We start from the raw sequence: 27,036 nt of genomic DNA, 5'->3' as shown, positions 1-27,036 counted from the left end.
ATATCAACACTTCTAAATGTGCATATTCTAAAAAATGGTCTTAAGTGGTAGTGAAAGATCAAAAGAGGCAGCCTTTAGCTAACAATATAATACTGCCCAACAGTGCAATGAGAATGAAACTAACTGTCTCTAGAGTGCTGACTAATGTATTCTATATTACTCATTAGAAGCCGACGCAATGAGCTTGCAAAATCCTTATAGAGCATATCAAAATGCATGTCAAAGTATTTTGGAAGTGAAAATTGTAAGTTATTGGCTCCTTAAATTGCATCAAAGGTAATCAATTAATTAGGCAACTCTCAACGTCAGTTCATCATTAAGCAATGATTCTTTCTGCCAATTTGGTATTCTTCGGTTAGGGCTGGCAAAGCTTGCACTTGTAATCCCGCCATGATAATTTTTTTGTATAGAAAGGTTTTCTGAGGTTTTAACTTGCTGCTGGTGATAGTGTAGTTAAATTACGCCCCTAAGTTGAATATTCCTTTGAAAAAAAATGTGCTGTTGACATTTAAGTCGTTTTGTGAAACTTGTAACGAAGCACTAAATTTTTGCAGTTAGGTGTTGAAAAGAAGCGTAAAAATTTGAATAGGAATTGCTGCTGAAATGGTTGTATGTCGAAAGTGGTTGAACTGGGTACAAAATGATTCGTGACGCATATCTTGCAATCGATTAAGCTAACAATTTTGTTCAACCTAACTGTTCTAAATTTTTAATAGACTCACAGTGATAGCTGGGGCTATTATTGGCCTTCTCTTGGTTTTTATTAGGACTCGAAGAGGAGTATTGGTTTTCTTAAGGTTTTTTTTTTACCGGAAGTGCTATTCTTTCAGACGATGCTATGACCTAAAAGTGAAAGTGAGTAAAATTGCCGTGTGAACTAATTTTTTCTGAGCGAGAGAAGTTTTTTGATCATGCGCTGCGTTTAGTGAATGACTTTTTGACTTTGAAAAGTAGTTGTTTTTGACTGAATGGCACATATGGATAAGTTTTTAGCCGTTTTTTCGTCTTAGTGGCCCAGTGTTTTTGCTTTTAATTTGTTTTTTTTTGTAGAAATAGTTTTTATTCGATGCTATATTGAAACCTCTGAAATTAATACCACAGTGTTTTGTAGAGCCTGAAAATGCATTCAAAGTTCAAAATTGGCACATATTCTTTTTTAGTTAATCTTGGGCTTTTTTTATAATTTCTTCATTTTTGGATCTTTCAACCGTCTTTTTTGTCAAAAATCAGTTGATATGGCAACTTCCCTTTGATAATTCATATACTCAACGCCTCTTTCTACCTCGATGTAATTTTGTTTTAAATTGTACATATGCTAATCCGATTTGTTTTTTTTTCAATTTTCTGTTTTTTTTTGTATTTTGGTTTTAATTACTAGAAATAGCATTTTTACATGAGGGACTTTAATTTGGTTTCAATGAAAATTCAATCATTTTTTGGCGTTAAGTTTTTGAAAATCAGTTTCATATAATTTCATAAATGCAGTCTCAAATTTCTTGACATTTTTTGCAAAATGTTTCATTGTTTCGTATGTTTGAATTCTGCCTTTTCTTTCTTTGTTCTCTTCAGGAGGATGGATCTCTGTCTCGGATGATTTGTTGTCTTTTCCATGTTTCGAATGCTGAACAATAAAATGTATTCGTTTTTCTTGATTTTTTGATTTTTAACCTCCAAAAATCAAGAATTGGTCCTTTTGTTACGGTGTTCCTTACATTGTGTCCATATTCTTCACATTCTAGTTTGTATCACTCTAGTTTTGTCCTGGCACCTAAACTTGTTTTTGTTATATTGATTTTTTCAGTTGTTAAAAAAATTGAATGATTTCAGCTTTTTCCTAGTTTTTCGTCATTTCTTTGGTTTGCAATTGATTTCATTCAACATAAGGCAGTACTGAGAGTTTGCTTGGATAACTTTTCCTTAACTTCCACTAATTAGTATCTATTGCATTTTTCTTCTGGCCCTAGTATTGTTTTTAAAAACTATTTTTTAGCTTTTGAATTTTATTCTGATGCTTATGTCTTTCCTATGGTTAATTTAATTTTTGAATTAGTTTGAAATCATGTCTCGAATGTATACAACAAGGAAGAAGTATGAGTTGTTTTTGTCTTAATTGCAGAGATTAGAAATCTAACTGGAGGGGTTTTCATGATTCTTTAATTTGAGCATTCGTTTTTTAAAATTATAACTTAGCATCTAACTGGAGCGGTTTTCATGATTCTTTAATTTGAGCATTCTTTTTTAAAAATTATAACTTAGCTCTAAGATTTTTATCTGCCGTTTGCTTTCGTGATTTTGAGATTTTTTCAGCCTATCAGTATTTTGACCATCCTAATTAATTAGGACTTTCTAAACGTTACCAAACGTTTTCCATAATCTAAATTTTTGCATCATTTTGTTTCTCTTGATGACGGTGGTTTAAATTTCACCAATGTTTAGATCAGACCTGAGGAGGCAGTGAGTTATTGGTTTATTTCAAAAGGTAATGGCTTCAGCTGCATTTACAGTTTTTCGTAAAGTTTTGACGCTTCGAGTCGCTTCCGGAATTCTTCCGGCTATGTTTTTTTTTCGGCGTTGCGATTTCTTTTTACGACCATATGACGTTACAACCACTTCAAATCTGCTTTTTCATTCGTTCATTCAATATCAATTGAATTGCGTGCGTGAGGTCATTTTTCACTCTTAGTGGAGGGAGTTGTTTTTGTTCATTCGCGTGATTAATTTTTTGGTCACACTTGACTTACCTCACTCACAAAAATGACTTCCTCACTTTGAAATTGACTTTTATTTACTTTAATTCAAAAAGATAAGGGCAAATGGGTGTGTGTCACTTTAAATGAAGGTTATTAGAGGACAGCTAATAGAGGCAGCAGAAATTTATAGAGGTTTTTAATCAAAATATAACATATCAGTCTTCAATGAAAAGACGAATTTTCTTGGTCTGTCTTTTTACTGTTTTTTTAGACTGAAGATCTACGAAGCTATTGCGGCTATTTTCTGGCAAGTGCCCGTTTCACCAAAACTGTTGAGGCGGTGTAAATTCGTTGCGCGAATGGCAGTCTGGGTCGTCTTGAGCAAACCCCTACCACTTTTTGACCCTCCCCCACAACACTACTTTCACTATTTGTCTCGCGCCTACCTCAGTCATTGATGCTAGTGGTCTTAAGCTTAATCTGGCTACTAATAATGCAAACCCCTCACTGTTGGTTTGAGAGCAATTCGTCCGACGCTAGTCGGTTATGTTCACTCATGCAATTTAATGATTGATGTTTAATTTGTATGCTTGTCCTTATCAAGCTTCAAGTGGAATTCGGCCGATTATCTCAGTTTGGCAGTTTTGGAATTTTTGAAAGTTTGATTTATGTCTGAGTTGTGATTTTTTTCTGAAAGGAAGCTCGTGTATCTTTCGCCCTCATTTTCTCAAGTAGCTCATTTTCTCAGCCATCTCAGATGCATCCGTGTGTTTATCTTAATTTATCGAGTTTAGTTTGTTTGAATTTGAAATATCACCAAATGTTTGTGCCAGCTTGTAATTTACTCTGTCGTAAGTTAAGATATTTTGTTTCAAAAACATTAACACCAAAATGTTTCAATTTTTTTGAAAAACAACTTCTGTTTTCTGAAATTTGGCCTTGTCTTTATATGGCTGCGAAAGCTAGAAAGTTAGATTCTGTCAGCTTGTAGTATTGCTGTTCAATAAAATGGCAGTTATTTGATGGTAATAAATAGTTCAGATTTTGTTTTTAGTTGTTGGGTTTTTACAAAACTGAGGTGTATAAAAAATGAAACTTAGGTGCTTTTGTTCGCAGATAAGGTGTTGTTTGGTTTTAGCCCTCAACGATTATCTCATAAACTAGAATATAACTATTTAAAAACATTATTTCGACTTAATAGTTTTCTTGAAAAGGTTAGAGATTTTAAGCAAAACTGAGTCTGTATTTTTGTTTTCACATCAACGTTCTTTTTGACAAATGCCACGATTTTCAAAAGAATTTTCAGCTTACGATACATTGAATAACAAAACAGAAGAATGCATAATTATTTTGTACTTCCTAAGGATTTCTCTAATAGTACGTTTACCTTGATCTACGCTCAAGGTATGTTAGGTGGGAGTCTTCATTGTTCCGTGAGGTTGATCACACAGAAGAAATCGTGAGCATTAAATTAGGGTTGGAGTGTTTTTAAGGTCGGCTGATGTCAGATTTTTTCTGTTTCTCTGAATGACTAGACATGACAAAAGAATAGAAATTTTATTTTTAAAAGGCAAAACTAAAAACGAAGCTCTGGCTTAACGTTTTTCCCTAGATTTTTTGAAGTTATATCAGTGATTTTGGTAAACTGTTTTGGAAATAGTTGCTTGTTCGGTCGTCATCCTTTTATCAAATGTCCAAATGCAGTCAGCAAGCTTAATTAACAGCTCTCAACGGCCGAATCCAACCGCTCGCCGGTAGTTTAGAGCCATTCGCCCGACGTTAGTCGTTAATGTTATGTTTCGTTTGTATATATATAGTGATAATTGAGCTCAATATGTTCTTCATTTCCAAATTTCTTTCGTTGAATCAACCTTGAGGTTTTTTGGAGATGTAACGAGCTCATTGTCAGAAGTTTAATTGAACAATTTTTTGAAGCTTTTTGTCAATTTGATCTCATATTCATTCGACACTTTCGAAAGACGTTTCCGAAAAAATCCAACTTGATTGTTAGTTGAACTTTTTTTCGGGAGCACTGTTTACGGATGCTTAAGAACTACAAACCGGATTTTGCATTGATATTGCGCAGGGCTAAATAATATTTTCGTGTCATATAATTTTTGTAAGAGGACAGAAGAAAACTTTTTACAGCCAGTTTTTAAATCTAAATTTGCTTCCCATATTTTAGAACAAGGATATTTGAAACAGCTGGGTACCATTTGTGTGCATTTGAACTTCGTATGCGACTGGAAAATACAAAAGTTTTTCTAAGATATTGTAGGTGAAACTCAGTCGAAGATCTTTTTAACTTGCTTTGAAAGCTGTTAAAATCCAACGCATATTTTGTTTTATTCAAATTTGATTTAGTTGATCTCATACAACGTTTTTATCAATTATTTTACTGTTGGTTTTTTATGCAATATATCAGCTACAATTTTTGTCTGACCAACAATTTTCATGACTTTTATTTTGAAAAATGGAATAAACTGGATAATACCGCGGCATTTAAGTCTGAACAGTTTTCTTAGAACCTCAATGGACTCTACTGAAACTGCTGATGAGACCTGGATTCTATAATGTAAACTACTCATTGTTAATAGCAATTAAAAAAACATTGTTAATTCCTTTGAGTATGAAGTATAAAATACAGAACTCAGTTTAAAGGCAATGTAGTGTTAAGAAGTATAAATGAAGCAAACGTCACATATTGTGAAAGTTTAAAATTGTATTAAATTTACAATGTGTTAAAATATCGATAAATTAAGAGATGAATTATAATTGAGAAAATTTTTAAAAAATGCTAATTCTAGAATTAATATTTTCGAGAAAAGAGAAAATTTTAAAAAATGCTAATCCTCCAATTAACATTTCATAAAAGACTAAACGACGCCCTAAAACTATGTCAAATTAAGATTGAACGTGAAAGATTTGAGATTAGAATTCAATTCAGAAACCGTTGGGTCTTTTAGAAACTCATTCCAGAAATGATTTTTTATTGTAGTTTTGAGAGCCTGCTTTTTAGGGATATTCCGCCTCAAGGTGAGAGGCAAATCGTAATACCAGTCAATTGCCTTTTTTGAAAAACGGTTTTGCATTATATTAGTTTTTTGGTTTGCTCTAAATGACAGCTTGTTTGTACGGTCATTCATTTTAGCACTTAGGGTGGCTAACTTGAGTTCATCGAAGGCTGGTAGATCTGCTTTTAGAAGCTTCATAAAATATATAATAACCCGATACTTTATGAGGTATTCTACTGGTAAGATTTTGTGTTTGATCTTGAGATCAGTGGTCCCGTCAGATTTGGTTCTATTGAAACTTGCCTTTAATCCCCAGTTCAGTTATTTATTTAGAGTAACTCGAAGTGATTTTTTAAGACCTGAGAACAACAACAATTGGGTAATACCAGATGACTTAAAACAAGAGCGTTCAGTAAAGCAGATCTAGTTTTTTCTGGAAATATATTTTTGATGGCGTAAATGTCCTTAATGCCAACAGCCATTTTTCTTAGTAGATTTTTTATTTCTTCATCGAAAGAAAGATTACAGTCAATATGAACTCCAAAATATTTCACAACTTTTTTCTTGAGAACTGTACATCCGTTAACAACTATTTCTTCGATTTTGTTCCTTTTAGGGGCTCCAAAAATAATGAATTCGGTTTCGCTTTCATTTACATTTAACTCATTTTTCCTGAAAAAGAGAATGAGTTTAGCAATACTTTTTTCAAGATGTAACTTTGATTCAGAAATTGTTTTTCCACCTCAAAAGATAAAAGTATCATCAGCGTACTGGATTATATTAGAATTCACATCAGTATCATTCATATCATTTACATAAATGTTGAAAAGCTGTGGGCCTAGCACAGTACCTTGTGGTACTCCACGGTTAAGTGCTATCCAATTTGATTCATACTTCAAGAATTTGACTTTTTGAACTTGGTTTTCTAGATAAGGTTTTAGAATTGTATTTGCATGTTCACTAAAACCTAAAAGTCTAAGTAGGATGTGATATCGAATCAAAAGCTTTTGATAGGTCTAAAAAAAGCTCCTCTTTCAGTGCAATATAAAAGAGCATCTGTAATTGACACTTTTTTGCTGTATCCAAACTGTGTTGTTGCAAGTAACTTATTCTTCTCTAAATAAGCTAATATTTGATCTCGAAGAAGGATTTCGAAAATTTTAGCTAGAGCTCCAGTAAGCGAATTTGGTCGATAATTTATCGGATCTTCAGGATCATCTTTCTTGAAAAGAGGCAACACGTGGGCACGCTTAAGGTCGTTAGGAAAGCGTTGTTCAGTTAAGAATTGGTTAAACAAAGAAACAGAGAGGTTCAGCTATGTGTTCTCTTGCATCTTTTAAAGCCCAAGCTGGAATGAGTGATGGACCCAACGGTTTTTTAACATTTAAATTGTTGAGTATATCAAATATCTCCTTGTTTGTCGTATACCTGAATATAAATTTGTTACTGTGGCGTGCCGCATTATTACAGAACTGATACTGTTCTTTTTTACCTGTTGTTTCAGTTTTTTCATGTGGAAGCTGTTGTTTCAGTTTTTCTGTTGTTTCAGTTTTTTCATGTGGAAGCCGAGTTCTATCGTGCCAATATGACTGAAAAATTACCCACAGACGTGATCAGAGTTTACATAAACTCGCTACTATTCCTAGATTCTAAAATCCTGATGATCAATTTATACAGTAAAGAAATTATCACTTTAGCCGAGAAAAATATCGTAAGTGGTGTATCGAATAGCAGTGTTGAACAAATGGACAAATTATTAACCCTTTTGCTTCAAAAGTTCGATGCTTTCCAGAAAATTAACGACAGAAAAAGTTACATGAACATGTTCGCAGCTTTACTGAAATGCATAGCCGAAAATTTGCTAATGCCTCAATTGGCCGAACGGATGTTAAATTTCCAACAAACGGGTAAAGGCGAAGGAATTAAAACCCTAGCCGAAGCTCGTGCAAGTTTGGGCTCATTTGATTTGAGCTCTCTCGATTTCTTCGTAAGCAGTGACGAAACGGATGCTATTGATTTTAATTTTATTGATTCTGAACATTTGAAATTGTTCCACTATTATCCCATTAATTTATCACGGACTGAGAATAAAAGTGGTTACGTGTTGATTATTGACATCCGCGATTATTCCGGCTTTTTGAAAATAACAAGAACTTCTAAAGACGCCGAGTTGATTAAATCGACGTTTGAAAGTTTAAACTACAAAGTTGAGGTGGAAACGGACCTTTCGGCTTCAGCATTTGCGGGCGTAATTGAACGACATTTGAAGAGTTGCGAGTTAGCAAAATACAGCAGTTTTACTTTATTTGTAATGGCGTTTGGTGATGAAAATGATTTGGTTTGCGGAGTAGACGGCCATTCTGTCAGTTTGTCGTTTATCAAAAGAAAGGTACGATTTTTGGGTTTGATTTTTGTCGGAAAACTTGTTTTTGGAGTAGTGATTGATCTATGAAATAAAATGTTCATAATATTAACATGACAATTCAAGAACTCAAATTGGGACTCGAATTTTAACAGGTTGCCTAATAAGAGCAAATATGAGTACTTCAAGACTATTTTTTAATAAATGAGAATAGACAAAAATTACGAGAATTCTTGAAACCTTCAGAACGTGATTGGTTAAGCGTCGGCTGAAAAACTTTGCTCAGTTCCAGTACATTATCTCCATTTTTGGCAGGTTTAACAAAATTTACAAGTAATACAGCATTTAGCAAATGAAGAACAAAAGTTCTAACAAATAAATTAGCAAGAAAATATCTAGATTTCTAAGATTTGTTTTGATTTTTTGTTCCAGCCTTCAAATTGGAGGTTTTGATCTTCATGCTACCCTGGTTCTTTTATGAAGTCAATTTTGGCCGAGCGGTATCTTTTACAGAGCAAAAGGGCTACCATTGAAAAGATCTTTCAAAACAGAATCCATTCCCGAAGAGATTTTTTAAAAAATTTTCAATATCTCAAGGAAAAAAGATATAGGGCAATTAACATTATTTACCTTTTCACGTCGCCTGATTGTTGACTAGCGTTCTGATTTTGAAGAAAATTGTTGTTTAGTCTACAAGACAACTTGTGCTTTATCTCTATAAGTGTGCTTGAATATTTTTTTTGTTATCGAAAAAAGATTAGATTAATTATATAAAAAAATATATTTCTTGATGGTGAAGTTAATCTAATGTATTTGATAGATTCGCACCGAATTTGTTTTAATTACGAGGTATGTTTTAGAATTTCATCCGTGGTCAACATGGACTGCATCCATTCATAACGCGATAGAAAATTGCAACCTCAAAACAGCGTTTTTTTTAGAAAAGAAGGGAAAGTGTGTTGAATTAATGTAAAACCCTCTAATGTAAAGAGGTGAAAATTTTGTCTAACCTTTAATACGACACGTTGTGCTTTTTCATAAAAAGTTTAACTAGGCAAAGCATCTGAATGAATGACATTTGTGTGACTGAGTTTGCTCGCCTGTAAATTTTCGCAGAACTGATCGATAAATGGAATACAAATTTCAGTATCTTATGTCCAAGAGAGTGCTATGAGATATCCATAAGTTGCACGTCCTCAAAAATAATATTCTCTGATAGTACTGAGGAACAGTGTACAATTAATATGCCAGTTTAGGTTTTGACATTAGATGATAAAAAAACTCAAATTGTTTATATGGCAAAGTGATTGCGGTAGTTTTCTTTCGATCAAGATACAACTATTAATCGTTTTCTGTGTAGATATGAAGAAACGTAATCTGACCTGTGATTGATAGGAAGACAGAAAACACGATCATTTTCTCAGTTTGATATTTCAATATATTTTCAAGAATACCCGGAAATTAGGTGTTGGCTTGTTTTTACTGTAAAATTTGGAAGTAAGTGATTTACAAGAATTTTTCCTCCATGTTTCTTAGCTTTCGTTTTATTTGACGTTACTTTTAGAAATTGAACCCTGTGATTACAAATGTATTGTTCAGTTACTTTAAAAAAGCTAAACACTTCTATTGTAAGACCTTTCTATTGGATTACCTAAAATACAGCAGAAATCATCTTACAATCAATAGCTTGACAATAAACTGCATAGTACCGGGTAAAATTTTATCATCTCAATGATGTAGTGTTTAAAGCTAAGTATTACAAGGAGGCTCGGTAATGTGCGTACGCACCTAAGGTTCCGACCCCGCTCATCCACTTTCTTGACTTAATTGGCTACCAAATGATGAAGAGATAGAAAACTTTCAAAAACATACATATCGTTCAGTAAGCAACCAATGGAATACAAAAATGCCCCGCTAGAGGGCCGATGAACGTGATTGATAGTATGGCTACTAGAAAGGACCATGATAAATATCAAACAACAAACATTATTTACGACCAAAACTCTATGTCTATAATAAAAAAATAACTAAATCAAATTCGCATCAGATAAAACCTAAACGAAGCAATTTAACTTCAGTAGATAAGATATGGAACCTGTCCTCAATGCGACTGGTTAAAAAGTCGTCAAAAAAGAGCAAAGGTGCGAAATTCAAAAATAGGATTCTTTCTGAAAACAATTATCTTCACCGTTATTAATGTCGTTAGATATCAACTGAAATCCCTGAATTGTTCATTTATAACTCCATAGAAAGCAATTGAGACATGTGATGATCCAATGTTGAATTGTGCAAAATTTCAAGGCCAATGGTACCTACGATTATTGTTATAAATTAAAAAGAAAACAAAAATCCCATAAGATGTTCATATATTAAAAAAAAATCTCAAATATTTTCTTAGATCTCGTAGTAACAGTGGTAAGAAAGCCAAGAAACAATTGGTTTGAAGCTAAAACCGTTTTGGAGATTAAATTATAGCTCAATGGAAACGGGTTATGACCTGTGTTTACAGAGACAGAGCTACAAGTCGACCGAAAAACTATTTAAAAAAAATGAAGCTCAAAAATTAAGTGTTTTTGAAAACAAATATTTTCAATAGTCATAACAGACCTAAGGTTTCAACAAACAGCGATGCATTGGGTTGCAATACATCGGGAGGCGAATTGGGCCTGTTATTAATGAGACTAAGTCCCGACCTCACAAAATAATAAATATATAAAAAAACCAAAACATCAAACAATTTTACGAGATCACACTGTTCAAGGCACTATGATTATAAGAGGTTACCTGCAAGAACTGTAAACCGTCACTTTCTCTTCATGTAAACATCAGAAAGTCCTCCTTATAAAAGGACTACGTAGACATGACAACAGAAAGAAACCCAAAACGTATAGAACCCAGAACAGTATAGAAATATCAAAAACTTTTTTATGAAATTAACTGTCGAAGCAGTCAGTCACAACGTATAACCAAGCGTAAAGAAAATGTTTGAATCAACAAAAATAGTTGAGACTCCTAATTAGCGAGATGGAGTTACATGGTTACGAAAATGAATGCAAAAAGGGATATATTTTGAAAAATTCTTTTTTAAAAAATTTAATTCGAAAGTCATTACAACGAACAGCTATAAACTGATATCTTCAACAAGGTTCAGTTATACGCCATGGGGAAGTAAATGAGACATATCGTTCTCAGTTATATGGCGTACAACAGCAAAAAGAAAGAAACAGAGGCAAAAACAAAAAACCATGAAATTTTGCGACATAACTGTCTCAGCTCAAAAAGCAAAAACTAAATAACCTAAACAATTAAAATATCCAGATACCCCCTTTTCCAACAATTTGCACTTTCTATTCTATGTTTTTCTTCAACTGGACCTGTCAGTAATGTGATAATTCGAAAGGAACCAAAATGATTTAAAATAGGCAATTATGCTCAAAAAGGAAAAAAATGAAAACGCCTAGTATCAAAACAAAGAGATCATTAGTTGGACATAAAACCGTTACGGATTTTAATTTATAACTCACAGGAAATTGGTTTCTGCCTGTTTTTACTTTGACTGCGCACGATTTTGAGAGATAAGATAAAATAGTGTTCAAAAATTTGCCCGTATTTTCTTGAAACAATTATATTCAAAGTCATAACACATTAGATAACAACCGAAATTTTCTCGGTTCATATATACCTCCTAAAATATAACTGGTGTTTTACTGGTGATAATAAGTCATTGGGCTACAAAAAATTTAACAAATGAAAGCAAAACTGGAGAAGTTCATGAAATTTTTACGAAAAAAATTGATCAGAGCCATAAAACCATGAGCTCAACTTTGAAACCGTAATATAACCTTGTTTGGCCTCGTTTTTTGTAATTTTGAACTGTCATTAATTGAGCACTGATTTAAAATTCTTGTTATTAATTTGCATAAAAAACATTTTTATAGCTGAAATATTTTGAAGAAAAGTCGCCCCATTAAAATCTAAAAAAAATTTTTATCTTAGGGAACCATGGTGAGATCAAGATCAGCCCAGATATTGCTGCGCGTCTAACAAAATACTCATTTGTTCAAATCGTTGTGAATTAGATACATTTGCTCAAAAAATTTTTCATTTTGTCAAAAATAAAATTGAATTTTATAAAATTATCGAGTTTAAATTTGCAAAAACTGGCAAAATTATAATTCCAGCGGTCTCTCAAAGTCAGCAGGAGTACAACTAGCTTGTTTGTCAGCTCAAAAAGAGTATGGCCGCAGTTTTAAGGCATCTACTTCCAGAAAATTTAAAGCAACTGGGCTAAAAAAAACAAATCTGTTCCCGTTTTTGACGAAAAGTCAGAATTTTGAAAAATTTAGCATAAATTCTAGCCAAAAAACTCGGATCGAAAAATTCAGCAAACCTTCATTATCTTTAGAGATAAAATATATAACACTACAGTTAACAATTTAAACATATTTTAACATACGAAAATTTGGTCAAAATTGACGAAAATTGGTCATAAATGTGAATAAAAACAGCTGAAATCCGTTTAATATTCACAAAACTTCAAAACCTCGATAACTCCTTATAAAAAGCATAAATTGAAAAAATCGTTTGAATTCATATTCTAAGCTGGACGGGCTTTCTAGTGATACCACTCACAACTCTCTACGATTAATTTATCGATCGGCCAAAATTGTCTGAACAAAAAAAACCAGCTCAGTATAGTCCCTCCCCCACTAAAGTGGGTCGGAACAAAAAATTGAAACATTAGATTGAATACTCCGTTTCACAACATACGGCTATGTGAAATTTCTTCCGAGTCATTTTTTGTGGATAAGTTGTTAGTACTGGGCTAAAAAAAAACAAATCTGGTCCCGTTTTTGACGAAAAAAAGTCAGAATTTTGAAAAATTTAGCATAAATTCTAGCCAAAAAACTCGGATCGAAAAATTCAGCAAACCTTCATTATCTTTAGAGATAAAATATATAACACTACAGTTAACAATTTTAACATATTTTAACATACGAAAATTTGGTCAAAATTGACGAAAATTGGTCATAAATGTGAATAAAAACAGCTGAAATTCGTTTAATATTCACAAAACTTCAAAACCTGTCTGAACAAAAAAAATTGTCTGAACAAAAAAAAACCAGCTGAGTATAGTCCCTCCCCCACTAAAGTGGGTCGGAACAAAAAATTGAAACATTACATTGAATACTCCGTTTCACAACATACGGCTATGTGAAATTACTTCCGAGTCATTTTTTGTGGATAAGTTGTTAACCTTCTTTTTAAGGAACTTTGTTCTTTTTCAAACAGTATGCGTAATTAAATTAACTTTATTGAATGAAAAATTTAAGTGAGTTGAAATGTCTCAACTGGGAAGAGCTCAAACGTATTCAATAATCCAAAAGTTTTCCGGTTGGTATAAACATTTGGTTTTTCTTTCAAGGTTCAGCTATTATAATATTCTTTGATGCAGATGCAACAATTTTTTAATTCATTTTTTCTGTTTTAATTCAAATTGTGATAGCTATTTGCTTAAATCGTTGAGTTTTCATCAAGTGGAGTCTCAAATTTTTACTAACACTAATGACTTATATTTTCTCGTTGTTAATTTTATTTTTTTTTATGTGGAATGCGAAATTAAAATCAGCAACAAAGTGATCAGACTAAGTACGTTACATAAATATGTAAGTGAATGTGTTAATTGTTTGAATGAAAGCTTTCAGCCTCAGTTTTTAAATATAACATGAAATCAGTTGGAATTTCACGCGCAGAAACGCATTACGAATCATCCTTTTTTGATTTATATTTGAAAAAAGAAGTAGCAAAAATAATGCGTCCACAAAATTGTGATAAAGTTGATAAAAAGTCAACTGAAGCTACTCAAAAACGAAATAATTCTTATTAAGGGCTCTCCTGCAGCTTTTAAATTTTAATTTTGAAATTAGGGGTCTTTTTTGAGCTCTGTTTCTTTTTTGTTGGGATATATCAGTAAATGAGAAACTTCACAAATTTATTATTATTGTTGGTCAATATGCAGCTAATTGTTTTACTGAATGACAAAATTAAAATGAAAAAAGTTGATAAAGGTTCAAGACAAAATTTGTGCTGATTGTTCTGACAAGTCTTGGAAAATTTGTTTAAATCTTAGACTGCTTGTTTGGGATGTGTACCTGATATTCTACTGAAACAATCATTTTAGGAAGTCTTTTTCTTAATTTCCAAACGTTGAAAAAAAGTTGTCTCAATGGTTGTAGATAAAAGTGGCGGGAACACAGCTTTATCCGATCAACAAAGTCTAGTCGAAAACGAAGTAATTTGTAAATAGTGTCACAACAGCATTGTGTGTCTTATTATTGGACTGCACGCAGGTTCAGTTTAACTTCCGGCCACTTCTTGAGCTCAATTTATTGTTTGTTAGAATATACCACCAGTAAATGAGAAGCTTTGCAAATTGTAAGTCATCGTGGCAGAAATTTGACCAAAATATTGAGTTCTAGCCCCCGGCAATGTACTTAAATAGTTTGTTTTAAATAATACTTCTTTTAATTAACATAAATTACTGAATAATACGTTAAAAATAAGCGACATAGTGATTGTACATATTAGCAGCCACTCAACATCACACTGTTCTCTGCCAGACCCTAAGTTAAGATAGATAAGTTGAAGTCGAAATTTGTGCTGTTTCAGGTGCAAGATTTCACGTATCTGAACGGCTGTCCAAAACTATTTTTCTTCCTGTCTGCTCGAGGTGTTCGACCAGAACTGAAATTGGACATCAACGAATCAGCCATTTTATCCGCAAATGATGATTCAGTTTTCACTGACGATCGACGAAATTCGAGCAAAGCGGAAATTTCGGAACCTAAAAACTCAGAAAATGTTAATTCAAAAGGGGATTGTGTTTCGCAGTCTCAAAATTTACAAGGCATTTCAATGCAGGGTTCGACACTTGACCGCTCCGACTCCGTTCCAAAAAGCTCAGATTGCTTTGTATGCTATGCATGTCAACGAAATTGCACAGTGTTTGGCCTGAAAGAAAAAGGGTCCTGGTTCGCTAATATATTCTGTGGCTTGCTTTTGGAACATTCTAGAAGAATGCATTTGTTGGACTTGATAACCGAAGTGTCCTTTTACATGTCTTCAATGAAGTTGACATCTGGCAATGAAAGTGATGATGTGAACAGATTTGGGCAATTGCCTGAAGTTATTAGCACATTGAGGAAAAGGTTCTATTTTGTACATCCAGATTTGTAATTTTGTATTATAAATGATGCTTCTCTATCTGGCTGAGATTAAACATTTCAAGCTTAAATTTAATAAATAATTTTGTAGGTTTTTGAAATCTTTGTCAGACCAGATTCCTGATTTATGACACTCGCTTTCGCTATTAAAAAGGTTTTGCAGTTCGAAATTTGACCATTAAATAGATTTTAAAGTTTTGCTGGGATTGAGGTCAAGTGCTCTTTGTCTCATTTGATCTCAAGTCAAATTTAAGGCGATTTCTTATTGATCCTAACAGAATTTTTGCGGACTGTTGCAGATTGAAGATCATATTTTTCGTGTCACGCAAATAGTTTTTCATCAAAATAGTCTGTGAAGTTCAAATTGGATTTCAAATTTCACCACGCAATAACACGAAAAGCGCAAGTAGTACATGACAGCGTTATGTAGCCGATACAGGGGGTTGGGGGCACACAGTTGAAAATGATTTTTAAAAAATTTGAAAATGATCGCAAGTAACTCTAGGCACCTAATAACTTTGGGGATCTTTTCCGTAATTTTCGAAGAGATGATGTCATATACTGCTAGAGCAGCCTGATGCAAACTTTTATTTGCGTATGAGCACAGCACATAGTTAAAGTGGTCTAGTACTTCAGTTTTCAGCTATCCATTTTTATGTCCAATTTGGCATTCATTGCGGGATGCGTTGCTGAAGTAACATGATTAAGCTAATCGAGCTAACGAAGACGCTAAGTTACATTCAATTTTCAAATAATTCTGTACGCTAAGCAATTTTCGTAACCATTCTTGTCAAGAAGCGATTGTTGCCTATTATAGTGCACAGATTCACATGACTAATAAGTTTGGTAACAATTTGGATTATTTTTAAATCCACGGACAAGATGAAAGATGCAGCTTCGATAATCTTTCTCTCCTTAATCCTGATCTGCTCTGTCAGATTTTATTGATCCCCGATTACGGTTTAATTTTAATTAGCCAGTCCTACAGGCGTTTTTTAAAATCAAATATTGATGAAAGATTCAATTCAAAGGGTAAGGAAACAAGTAGCTGTTCCACAAAATGAATAGGACCATTTTTTCAGATTTCAAAATGGCTGACTTCATGGAAGGACCTCCGGAAATAGTGGGAGGATGCAGTGAGGATGAAAGCTTAGACACTGTGGGACAATTTGGAGACACCTTCGAAGACAAATTCAATCGTCGAGAGGAAACCAATCATGTGCCGAATGGTGACGTAACTCCTGTTAAGGAATCAACTGAGGAGGAAAAAGTGGAAACTGACGTTCAGCCGATCAAAGTGAGAGATATGCTGGCACAGTACAAAATTCCAGAATCAGTCTTATCCTTGATTTTCTGGGAAGATGTAAAAATGTCTCTGATGGTGTTTCTGATCACGACCACCTTGCTCATATCTTTGAACACAATGTCATTTATATCAGTGTTTGCTTATTTCAACTTGCTCCTTTTGGTTTCGGTGTGGAGTCTTAAAATCTACACTTCAGTTCAGGCCACGTTGAACAGCAAACCAATTGAGCATCCGTTGCAAAAATGGTTGGACTATGACATCAGTATAACCCAGGACAAGGTATCACAATTTTCGGAGAAAGCTGGACCAGTTTTGGAATCCGGTTTGAGATACGCGCGAAGAATCATCATGTTCGAAAATTCGGTCCGAACTTTGAAAGTAGTTGTCATTATGTACATGCTCACTTATCTGGGAGCCATTATGAATTTCTTGACGCTCGTTTTTCTGGCATTTATTGGGGCGTTTACTGGACCTTTTATTTATGAAATGAAGCAGCAAGAGATTAACGCATTTTTGCGTATGACTGTTGCAAAAGTGTACCAGATTGCGAATGAAACGTGGGCAAAACTGCAGCCCAAAGTGAAGGACTTTTATGAGAAACTCCCGCCTGTTGTGAAAAACCCACTATCCAAGTTTCTGGGCTGTCAGTCGGCGAAAGTTGAGTGAAGCATTCCATGTTGAAGTGTTTTAATCTGAACAGGATATCAACTACATAATCGGGTTACAAGGCTTTCGGAAATCAGTAGATCAGAAGTACGAAAAAAGAACTATTTTTTGACAAACTTTTTGTAAACAGAGAAATTGGCCATTTAAATCAGTGGTGAAGCAGAACTGAAAACCTGTAATTTTGGTTAATATTTATTTGTTTTTTTAACTATTAGGATTTTTTGTCTCATTGGTTGCAATATTTGTGATGATTTTGATTCCCGGGGACCATTCGGGTTTCAAGGGCGTACAGAATTTTTTAAAAGCTAATGCGATTCGTATTTTTATGAAGTAAAATGGAAGCCGTGATTATAATGTCCGGATGAAAGTCGACGTTATAATGTTCGGGATTATTTCGGGACATATATTGCTCCAATTGCATTTATTTTCACTCAAATGTAAACATTCAATTTGTTTCATCCATGATGCATTAGCATTTGTGTGAAGTTTAAAGTCAGTCAGGTATTAAGGTATTAATCACTTTGACATTGCAGTGACTGTAGAGAGTGATATAATGGATCGTTTCCTTTTCCTCCTGTAGAATGCTATCTATAATTGATTTATAGAATATATATTGTGGCTAAGTTATGAGACTATTCAAATCATAAGTGGAGTCCGGTGCATTAGTTTGTTCACACTGTTTAATGAGAGCAAATATTTGGGGGAAGGGCCGGAAACAGTTCGGATAGAGCACTGGTGCAATGAATGCAAACTACAGTTGAAAAAAAAAATTTGAAATATTCTGTAATCTGCTAAGAGGCATAGAAATAAGACATCACAGATTTGGGTTCATTACTTTTAAAATATATTTCATTAATTTAACAAAAACGGCCAATCTTGAGGAGCAGAAGTTAGATAATTTTGTGTTGATTTCGTTTTCTTGAGGCTGATATTATTCTGCAATGTTTAAGAGTGCATTGATGGATCTCTTTTCCCCTGTTACTCTTGAAACAGGTTGATGTTTCTCCTTTGAAATGTGAGTCGGCTATGCAAAAAATGTATCCTGGGTTGCAAGAACATTATTATTTAAATCTGCACAATCTACAATCAATCTAGGTCATACCAAAATCGAACGATACTGGTGGGAAATATCACGTTTATTGCTTAATTTCAATTTAATTCTGTTAGGGCGGAGAACAGGCCTTTTAAGCTGCTCGGGGGGGGGGGGGGGTGTTAAGAGTCAAAGATTCAAAGTAAAAAGTTCAAGAAATATTAGAACATTGTTTCGCTAAATTAAATAGACTGAAAATTAGGAAGCGTAAACGAATCGTTGAACAAGAAATGGAAATAATATTTCTAAGGATTAATTATTTCAAGGATAAAAAGTGTATAATTTAATGTCAATTAGTGTTCTTCCGGGAAAAATAGCGCACTGCTAGGTTTATTCTGCTGCGCAATGAATTAATGAATAGTACCACACGCTTGTTATTATTGCCGTTGAGTAGTTATAATACTCTGATCGGAGTCGAGTTGTTGAATAACTTGGAGAGGACGATAAAAACTGTGTGGTAATGTTTTTAATCAACTCTCGTTGCGATTACAACAGTTGCATAACTTCTGCTAAACTGCAGTTGATTAGTCTTTTCCGCAGTTGATAAACTGCAGTAAATCAACTAATAAACTGCAGTTGATTAGTCTTTTCCGCTACTTTTTTCTCGCTATTCTTCTTATGGCCGATATGGCGAGAAAAGCATGCAGGAAAAAGATAGTCTACTAAAGGATAAGCAATCCCAAAGCGGAGTCTCAACACGGTTTTAGACGGGTAGTATTCATAAATGTTATTTTATCGGTAAGTTTTGCAACTGTTGTTATCGCAACGAGAGTTGATTAAAGCAAAGCCGCAAAAACTCAGCATTGAGAATGAGGGGGAGTGGGGTAAAGGAGACTCTGTTTAAAAACTGAACAATCTTTATACTCTTGTGTGCCTTCCCTCTTTCATCATGATTGACTGCCGATGAATATTTGATGTATTAAAGCCATAATAGAGATTAAAATGTGTGCTTATCTTCTCCATTGTGTTCATTGGCTGTTTCTTCCCCCTTTTTTAATATCAGAGTAATTGAATGTTGTGCCTGCGGCTTTTTACAAATCGAGCGACAAGGAAGTTTGAGATTGGGACGGGGGCAGTGATGTCATCAATGCAGATGACAATTCTCGTTTAATACAAATCAAATTCTCCAACAAAAGCAACAAAAAATCTATGGAAAGTTTTGCAGCCATACCATGTAACGAAATTTTCGGTTTCATGTGTGGAGCAGTACAGGGGTGCCAAGAAATGCAATGGGTACTTTGGTTTGGACACAATCGACTGTATGAGAAGTTGGCAGCAGTAAAACTGGGTGATTATGGGGGAAATCTTTTAAATAACTAGCTCTAAAAGTGTTTATTAATGAAAGCGTTCACCTTTCAGAGCAGCAAGCATTAAATGGTATGTCGTTTGCAAATAACATCTTGATTACATTGACCTTAGTTTTTCACTGAATTAACATTTCAAAAACGGGAAGTAGGCTTTCAAAAACGGGAAGCAGGCTTTTCAAAAACGTGAAGCAAACGTTTAAGACAAACTTTTACTTTTTAGCATCGTAGAGAAAAAGAAACGTCAGTCTAGCTCTCCGGGCATTCTTTTGGTTCCTTCACAATTAATCAAAAGTTTCAAAGAAAAAATCGATTGGCGAACAGTTTTGGGCAATTTTCAATGTAAATATTTAAACTTGCAAACCTGAATTGCAATTTCACTAATTGCAAACCAAAAAATAAGTTATCTGAGCACAAATGTCTTCAAAAAAAAAGAAACACTTATTGAAAACCTGCCTTACTTCTTTCTGTTTACCCCGCTTATTTAACGCCGCATAACTTAAGCAGATATCAGTTATCCCTCTATCATTTCATGCCGCAAATTAGCAGTCGACACAGCGTGTTTTCTCAAATTGGATAAATTAATCCCATGCTTAGTTGATGATTTCATATCAAGTCTCTCGGGCAGCTATGGCATGGCCATCGCCCGCGAGGCATGACCAAGTGGTTAGTTTTCTATGTTAATAGAACCAATTATATTAAGGCTGAAAAGCGGGGTTAAATGATGGAAGTTTGAAATGCTGTGGGGTTAGACAAATAGGAACGCAGCAGCGAGACGCCATTGAATGCACTCGTTTCTTTTGTTTTTCCTTTTACCAAAAAGTAACTTTAAATTGATGATGCGCAGTTCACAAGAGTTTGATTTAGTGAAACCAACGAACTCAAAATTCAACAGCTTCAGAGTTTGTATGAGAAATAAAAATTTGAGGGAAAATTTTTGAAAATATCTCATCTGTTTTAGATTTTTTTGAAAAATGACGTAAAATAAACTGAATTGTTTTGCAGAGCCTAAAATGAGACAGCTGTGTTCCACTTTTCCATTTCTGAACTAATTATAAGTTAAAATTGATGACATTTTTACTGTTACGTTGAACAGCTCAACAAAAAACATTGGGTGCTCTTGTTTCTTAGGGTTGAAATGTGTCCAATTTGATTGCGTAGATTGGTTTTTATGTAAAATAGTGCACTAGCTGATGGTCTCAAGTTTCTAAGCTTTTTCAATTCATGTCCGATAAGTATTTCTGCTGCCAGTGCAATTTGTGATGTACACTATGCATTTACCTTTACTTTTCTGCAGACAACGAAATTTAAGTTTAGTTTAAGGAACTGATGTTTTGCATTTTGTGCTAATTGACCGTATTCACCTGGTTTTCAGACTTTCGAATGCTAGTATTCCCTGATTAATTCCAATTTTTAATCAAAAATGAGTAGTTTTTTAGTGAAAAGTGCGCATAAATCTGTTCCTCAATCTAGAATAATAACTTTGATATTTTCAACAAAATTTCACATGTACTGCAAGATTAGAGTGCTCAAATAATTTCTCTTGAGCTGCTTAAGATGGGATGGAAAAATCTATACTCAGGAATGGCAACGAATAAAAAAAAAATGCCATCTCTTCTTTCAAATCATTTCTGTCTTTAGATAAGATTCTTGTAATAAATGAAGGATCTCAATCAGGGGTCTGACAAGATTATTAAGCCAAATAGTATCTGCCTCAAAAGTTTATTTTGCAATGATATATAACGTAAGTAGTTTGCCGCAATTGTAAAATAGTCCTTAAAAGTCAACAGGAACAAGAAGCTTTTTCTATGTTTCACAGCCACGCTAATATTTTTGAGCTCAAAAACGAAATTGAAAACAAATCTCAAGCAAATAAACAGTTGTGTTTATAGGTTTTGCTCTACAATGCAGGTAGCGTCACAATCTCTTTTAAGATCTGCTTCAAAAAGCTAACTGCTATCTGTGATATGCGAGTGTGATGTAGGCATTTGAATAAACTGCGTCCATTTCAAAACTTTAAAGTTCTCAAATGTGTACCCTTAAGGTGAAACTATAGAACTGAAAAATGGTCCCAAATTTAAAATTTTGAGAGAACATTGATCTATTTCTGCTCCATTTGAAATACAGCTCTCTGAAAATATTAGGATAGCGTCTTCAAAAGACGCAATTTAGATTTTCAGTAATGTTGATACCTTATTCAAAGGATTTGACAACCTATAGCAAATTCTGTTGAAATTTGGTGGGCAATTGCTAGATCCTTAATAAATGATGATCCCCTTGTTGAATTTTTTATCAAACAAAAAATGACAAAGGACGCAAAACACTTCTTTGCACACAAAATTAACTTCTAAGCAGACGCTGACTCAATTTACTGTTTGCATAATAACAGTAAATCCTGAGGAATTCTGGCTGTAACCATAACTTTTAACAACCATATCCTGATGGATACGGTTATTAGGATTGCGTTTGTTAGAACAATTGGCATGAGATTATTCAATTGTCATTCTAAATAAGCGTTTCTAGAATGATGGCTTACTGGGAAAAGTTTCCGCTATTTAATATCATTTGTGGACGTATTATCTTAGCAATCCGATAAAAATGATGTTCTTTGAGCAGAGGAAATCAGAATTTCAAAAGTATAGCTCCTTCACTGGGGGTTTCAAGTTAAAGCAAATTTACTTTTTTGCATTTTCTGTAAAAAAATGAAGATTCCCAAGACTTATAGTCCGTATTTTAAAATGATATATTATGTTCAATTTTGGTAAGCAAATGCAAGTTTTTTTGCACTAATGTAAATTTTGAAGACGTTTCTTTCTTTTTTTTTTAAAAACACTATGATTAATGCAAATAGTGCTGCTTGTCTGTTTTGTCGTGCGAACTCAATAAAAAAAATAAGAAAGTAAATTTTCCGTGTATGCTTCTCAATGAAAACTTATTGTTGATAATAAAACCAAAATGCTTGTTCAGTTTTTCATTTTTTTTTTCTCGAAAAAACTACTCCTAAAATGACTTTAGAAAACAGTTATACAAAAATAGAGAATTTATTTTTGGAAGACGCTCCTCTTTTTTCACGAATTTTGTGCGATACAAAAACAACCAACAGGGTTCAAGAAGAGAACAGAAGAAAATATTCTTAAAACATGATTAAAACGCAAAAGTGCTGCTTGTCTATTTTGTCGTGCGATAGAAACAAATATAAAAAACTACAAAATGCTGCGCACATGGCCAATCTAAGCTTTTTTTAGTGATTTCGTAGTGACTTTTTTTATTGTTTTCTCCAACTTAATGAAAAAAGTACTTAAAAATGATTTCAATAAGCAATCCCTACATGCTAAAGTGAAATTTATGGACAAACAAAACTTTCGCTTTAAAAATGTGAAATCTAAATTTGGAAAAAGATAACTTTTTATGTTTTTTTCATCAATGTTACTTGTCTGTTTTAGCGACGTGGAATTAATTTTCAATTAGCTCTAAATCATTCAACTTGACTTACGTGAAATTTTTTAGCCAAGAGGAATATATCACGAGCCGTTTGATCACGATTGTGGACTTGGAAGTTAAATTTTTGCATCGCTATCCACGGAATATTTTAGCAATTAACTAGAGTAACGTCTGTTAACACGAACTTGTTGACGGTCACAAAAGCAAATCTTAAAATTATTTCAATTTGTTTTCATGTACGGTGAAATTTCTATGATCACACTAGGTGAAAAGGTTTTTTATTGCAATTTATTATATAAGAAAGGATTAAATCTGGAGAACAAATCACATTTTCTGGTCTTTGTTGTTAGTCGAATTGTCAAACTAGATTCCAAGTCAATTTTGTAGAACATTAATAATATTTCCAAAAGTAAACTATTGAGTTCGTTAACAGTTAGACGGAAACATTGGGTTGCCCCTCTTTTGGTCTTTTGGGAACCGGTGATTTATCTTAAATGGCAGTAAGTTCGATGATTTTTAATCTGAAAATCCAGCATCTAAAAGGAGCAAAGCATTTTTGTTCCGACCCCACTTGTGGGGGGAGGAACTATATACTCAAATGGGTTTTGTTCCGTGGATTTTGGCTGACCGATATATTCATCGTAGAGAAATGTGCATGGTATCATTAAAAAGCTCGTCCAGCGTAGAATTCGAAATTAAAAAGATTTTTTTGAATTTCGTTTTTTTCGAGGAGTTATCGAGGTTTAAAGTTTCATGTGAACACTGCATATTTGGTTCACTTTTGTTCACTTTTACCGTAATTTTCGTTCGAATTAACGTTTTTTCTACGAAAAATTTAATTCAAAACTAGATTTCACGCCAAAAAGTAAATCAATTTTAGGTTTTTAATAGACGAAAGGAGATAATAAATACTAGTTCTAGTCTTAGAGGGAAGTTTAATATATAAAAAAATCGAATTAGGTTTGGGAGCTCTTTTTTTTTAGAAAATTTTGCAATTTTTTTGTTTTTTCAGTCACCTAGAGACTACTAGACACTTTTAATATCGAAGTTCCGTTAATGACAAACCTTTTTTACGATCAAATGAAGCCCAATGAACAGAAAATCTGTTTCAAAGAGATCGCTCATGTTTTTTTTGGATTCGTACCTCAAATTTCGTAATTTCAAATGAAATTTTGATTTATTTTTTGAGGTTTTACTAAAGTTTTATAATCCTATGGCATAAACTTGTTGACTAAAGGTGCAATAGATTTGCTAATGAGCATTAAGTGAACCTATTTAGAGCTGTGAGTGGACAGCTAATGGCTGTTAAGACTTTGAAAATAAATTTTCGAATTTTTTTCTTAAAAATGGAAAATCATACTTATTTTTGTGAACTGTAAGTTCATCTCAGTAAAAACAGGATTGAACTCCTTCATACCACTGCAACATAAGTTAATCTCATTGGAGGCTTTATCAAATTTTTCAAATTTCAAAGATTTCAAATTTTTTAAAAAATTTTTTGGACATTTCGTTTTATTGGTTTATTTTGAAATCTTATCAGGTCATCCTAATATTGATGGCTACATCTTCCTTTAGTGAAGACGTCCAAAGGATCATAGATAAAACTTTCTGAGACAAAAATTTGGTTTAAATGGCTTCAACACTTTCTTCTCCCATTTTTCTAATGAAATTTTGGTTTTTGCCTGTATTTGTTGTTTTTTTTTCATAGTCATAAGACATATTTTGATGTCTTATTGATTACCTAGGCATGATGAACATCCTTGTATTCACATCGTGGCATTTTTTTCTACATCAGCAACAATTTATCTAGTTAGCGGTTTTGTCTTCTAACTATTGTTTCTTTGACTTCGGTGCACGAGTTTTCATAATTTTTATAATTTTTGGATTTTGTTTAGTAATTTTGGTTCCTTTTGAAATCGTATTACATTATCCTAATGTTTATAGCTCCCATTGGCTTAGTGAAGACGTTTAATGGATCGTTGAAAAAGTTTTCAGAGAAAAAAGCTTATGGTTTAAATAGCTTCGACACTTTCTTCTCTCAATTTTCTACCGAACTTTTGGATTTTGCCTGTTTTTGTTGTTTTCATAGTCAATGACTTGTTGTAACGTCTTATTGATAAATTTTGAATGACAAACATCCTAGTCGTCACATCATCTAGGCATAATTTAGCGTATTAAATGCCTTCAAACTTTTCAGTTTTTTTTGTTCTTTTCGTCAACTTATTCTCGTCATTGAGATGTCCACTCCAATTCCTTGAATTTCAAAAAACAACTTGTCTACTAATATTATGTCGTAACTGATGTTTTGTTTGGTGGACATTATTTGTTTTCATAAAAAAATATTGTGAGTGGAGTATTTGTGTTCCTTTTTTTCTCTTCTTTTAGCTTATTCAGGTAATAACAGATCCCAATGATTTTCAGATGTGGCCCAAATGAACGAACTTCTTTTCTCTTTCAGTTTAATTTTAGCTGAATGAGTTTAAATGTAAACTGAAATAAAAATAAATAAAATTCAGATAATAGCTAATGATTTTAATGGCTTCAATAATTTATGTTCTTGTTCGTAATTTTTTGAGATTTTCTGCGTCTTTGTGTAAATTGTTCATTTTTTTGAGATTTTCTGCGTATTTAGTTTATTCCTATGGTTTAGTCTCAGCAAAGACAGGTCCCAGGTTTCATATTGACTTTTTGGTAAATTTATCAAGAATTATTTTGTTAAAAAGCTAAAGATTTTTTTAGACTTTTGAAATTATTTGGTTTAAGAAATGTTGATTGATCTTTGACTTTAACCTCATTTTTTCTCTATGTCAATTTTTTACCTAATCTCATTATAAAAAACATACATCTGCTGTATAGTTAGCAAAAACTAAATTTGTGGAGTTAAGGTTTTATCTGATTGCATTTTGACGTTGTTACTAGGTGCTTTTAAAATTATATATTTGGTTTCTGCCGTGAAAATTTTGTTTTTGCATATTTTGTTGTTTGCTGTATTCTCTCGTAGTCTTTTTATTGGTAGATCTCGTGAGCGCTGTAATGAGAAATGGCATTATGTAATTCAATTTGTAGTTAGGTTTTGTAGCATTTTTTTTAAATTCAAACATCTTTTTTTGTTATCTCTTCATTTGGTTGACAATTAAGTCAAAAATGTAGATGAGCTCGGGTCGGAACATCATGTGCGAACGCACATTAACGAGCCGCCTTGTCTTACTCTGTTCCCACATTCTTCAGAAGTTCTAATGGATTGGAAGAAAACGCTGCTAAGTCTGAGCTTTTCCGAAATGGTTTAACTAATTAAGATCAGCGCCAAAAAGTGTGGAAATTTACCTGTTGGAAGTTTATATCACATTCACTACAGTTCAGTTTTCACTTCGTAATTCAAGCCACTTCTGACCAAGACGCTCACAAACAGACACATCAAAGTTTGCATATATATTTTTTATGTAGACAGTCGCTAAAAATTTTCGTAATTGAACTAACAAAGAAGTAAAATTGAGTTTGAAGCCATTCAATAACTGTAGCGTTTTCTTCGGAATCAGCAAAACCACTACCAAAAAAATAAGGCCGACTAGCGTTTTTTTGTCCAAATGTTTTTGAGAATTGCTGACTTCTAACACAAAGCAACATACCTCAAATGTGCAAGTTAAAAGAAATCTTTTGGGATACCTATGGGAAAACCAAACAGAAGAAGCATCGACTAAATTATTTTCATTTGTGCAATTTTTCGTTCAAAAACTAGAAAAAATAAACCCAAAAAAGAGGGTAAAATGACTTTTAAGCAAAGTTTATAAGTACATCCACAAAACTAATACAAATAAGCCAAATATTACAAAACATAAAAGAATTAAAAATCAACCCGAAAAAAAAACAATTTAAAGCTGAAATTGGCCGAAAACTCACTTCTGCGGTTTCCACCTCCCAGCAATGGCATGAAATTATTTCA

At 33.3% G+C, this 27,036-nt stretch overlaps 2 protein-coding genes across 2 annotated transcripts; both read left to right on the top strand.

Moving 5' to 3' along the window:
- The first annotated feature begins 7,218 nt into the window (after positions 1 to 7,218).
- Positions 7,219 to 15,390, top strand: LOC142350809 (caspase A-like). Its single transcript, XM_075402764.1, has 2 exons — positions 7,219 to 8,093; positions 14,736 to 15,390. The coding sequence occupies exons 1-2, from the start codon at positions 7,290 to 7,292 to the stop codon at positions 15,300 to 15,302; spliced, it is 1,371 nt and encodes a 456-aa protein (XP_075258879.1). The 5' UTR covers positions 7,219 to 7,289; the 3' UTR covers positions 15,303 to 15,390.
- A 985-nt stretch (positions 15,391 to 16,375) lies between these two features.
- Positions 16,376 to 18,170, top strand: LOC142350335 (reticulon-3-like). Its single transcript, XM_075402168.1, has one exon. It carries the CDS (start codon positions 16,380 to 16,382, stop codon positions 17,259 to 17,261), a length of 882 nt encoding a protein of 293 aa, XP_075258283.1. The 5' UTR covers positions 16,376 to 16,379; the 3' UTR covers positions 17,262 to 18,170.
- The last annotated feature ends 8,866 nt before the right edge of the window (positions 18,171 to 27,036 follow it).

This window comes from Convolutriloba macropyga, chromosome 12, assembly GCF_964194025.1.
Source record: "Convolutriloba macropyga chromosome 12, txConMacr16.3, whole genome shotgun sequence".
Classification (NCBI taxonomy): Eukaryota; Metazoa; Xenacoelomorpha; order Acoela; family Convolutidae; genus Convolutriloba; species Convolutriloba macropyga.
This window is presented reverse-complemented; position numbering and strand designations above follow the sequence as displayed.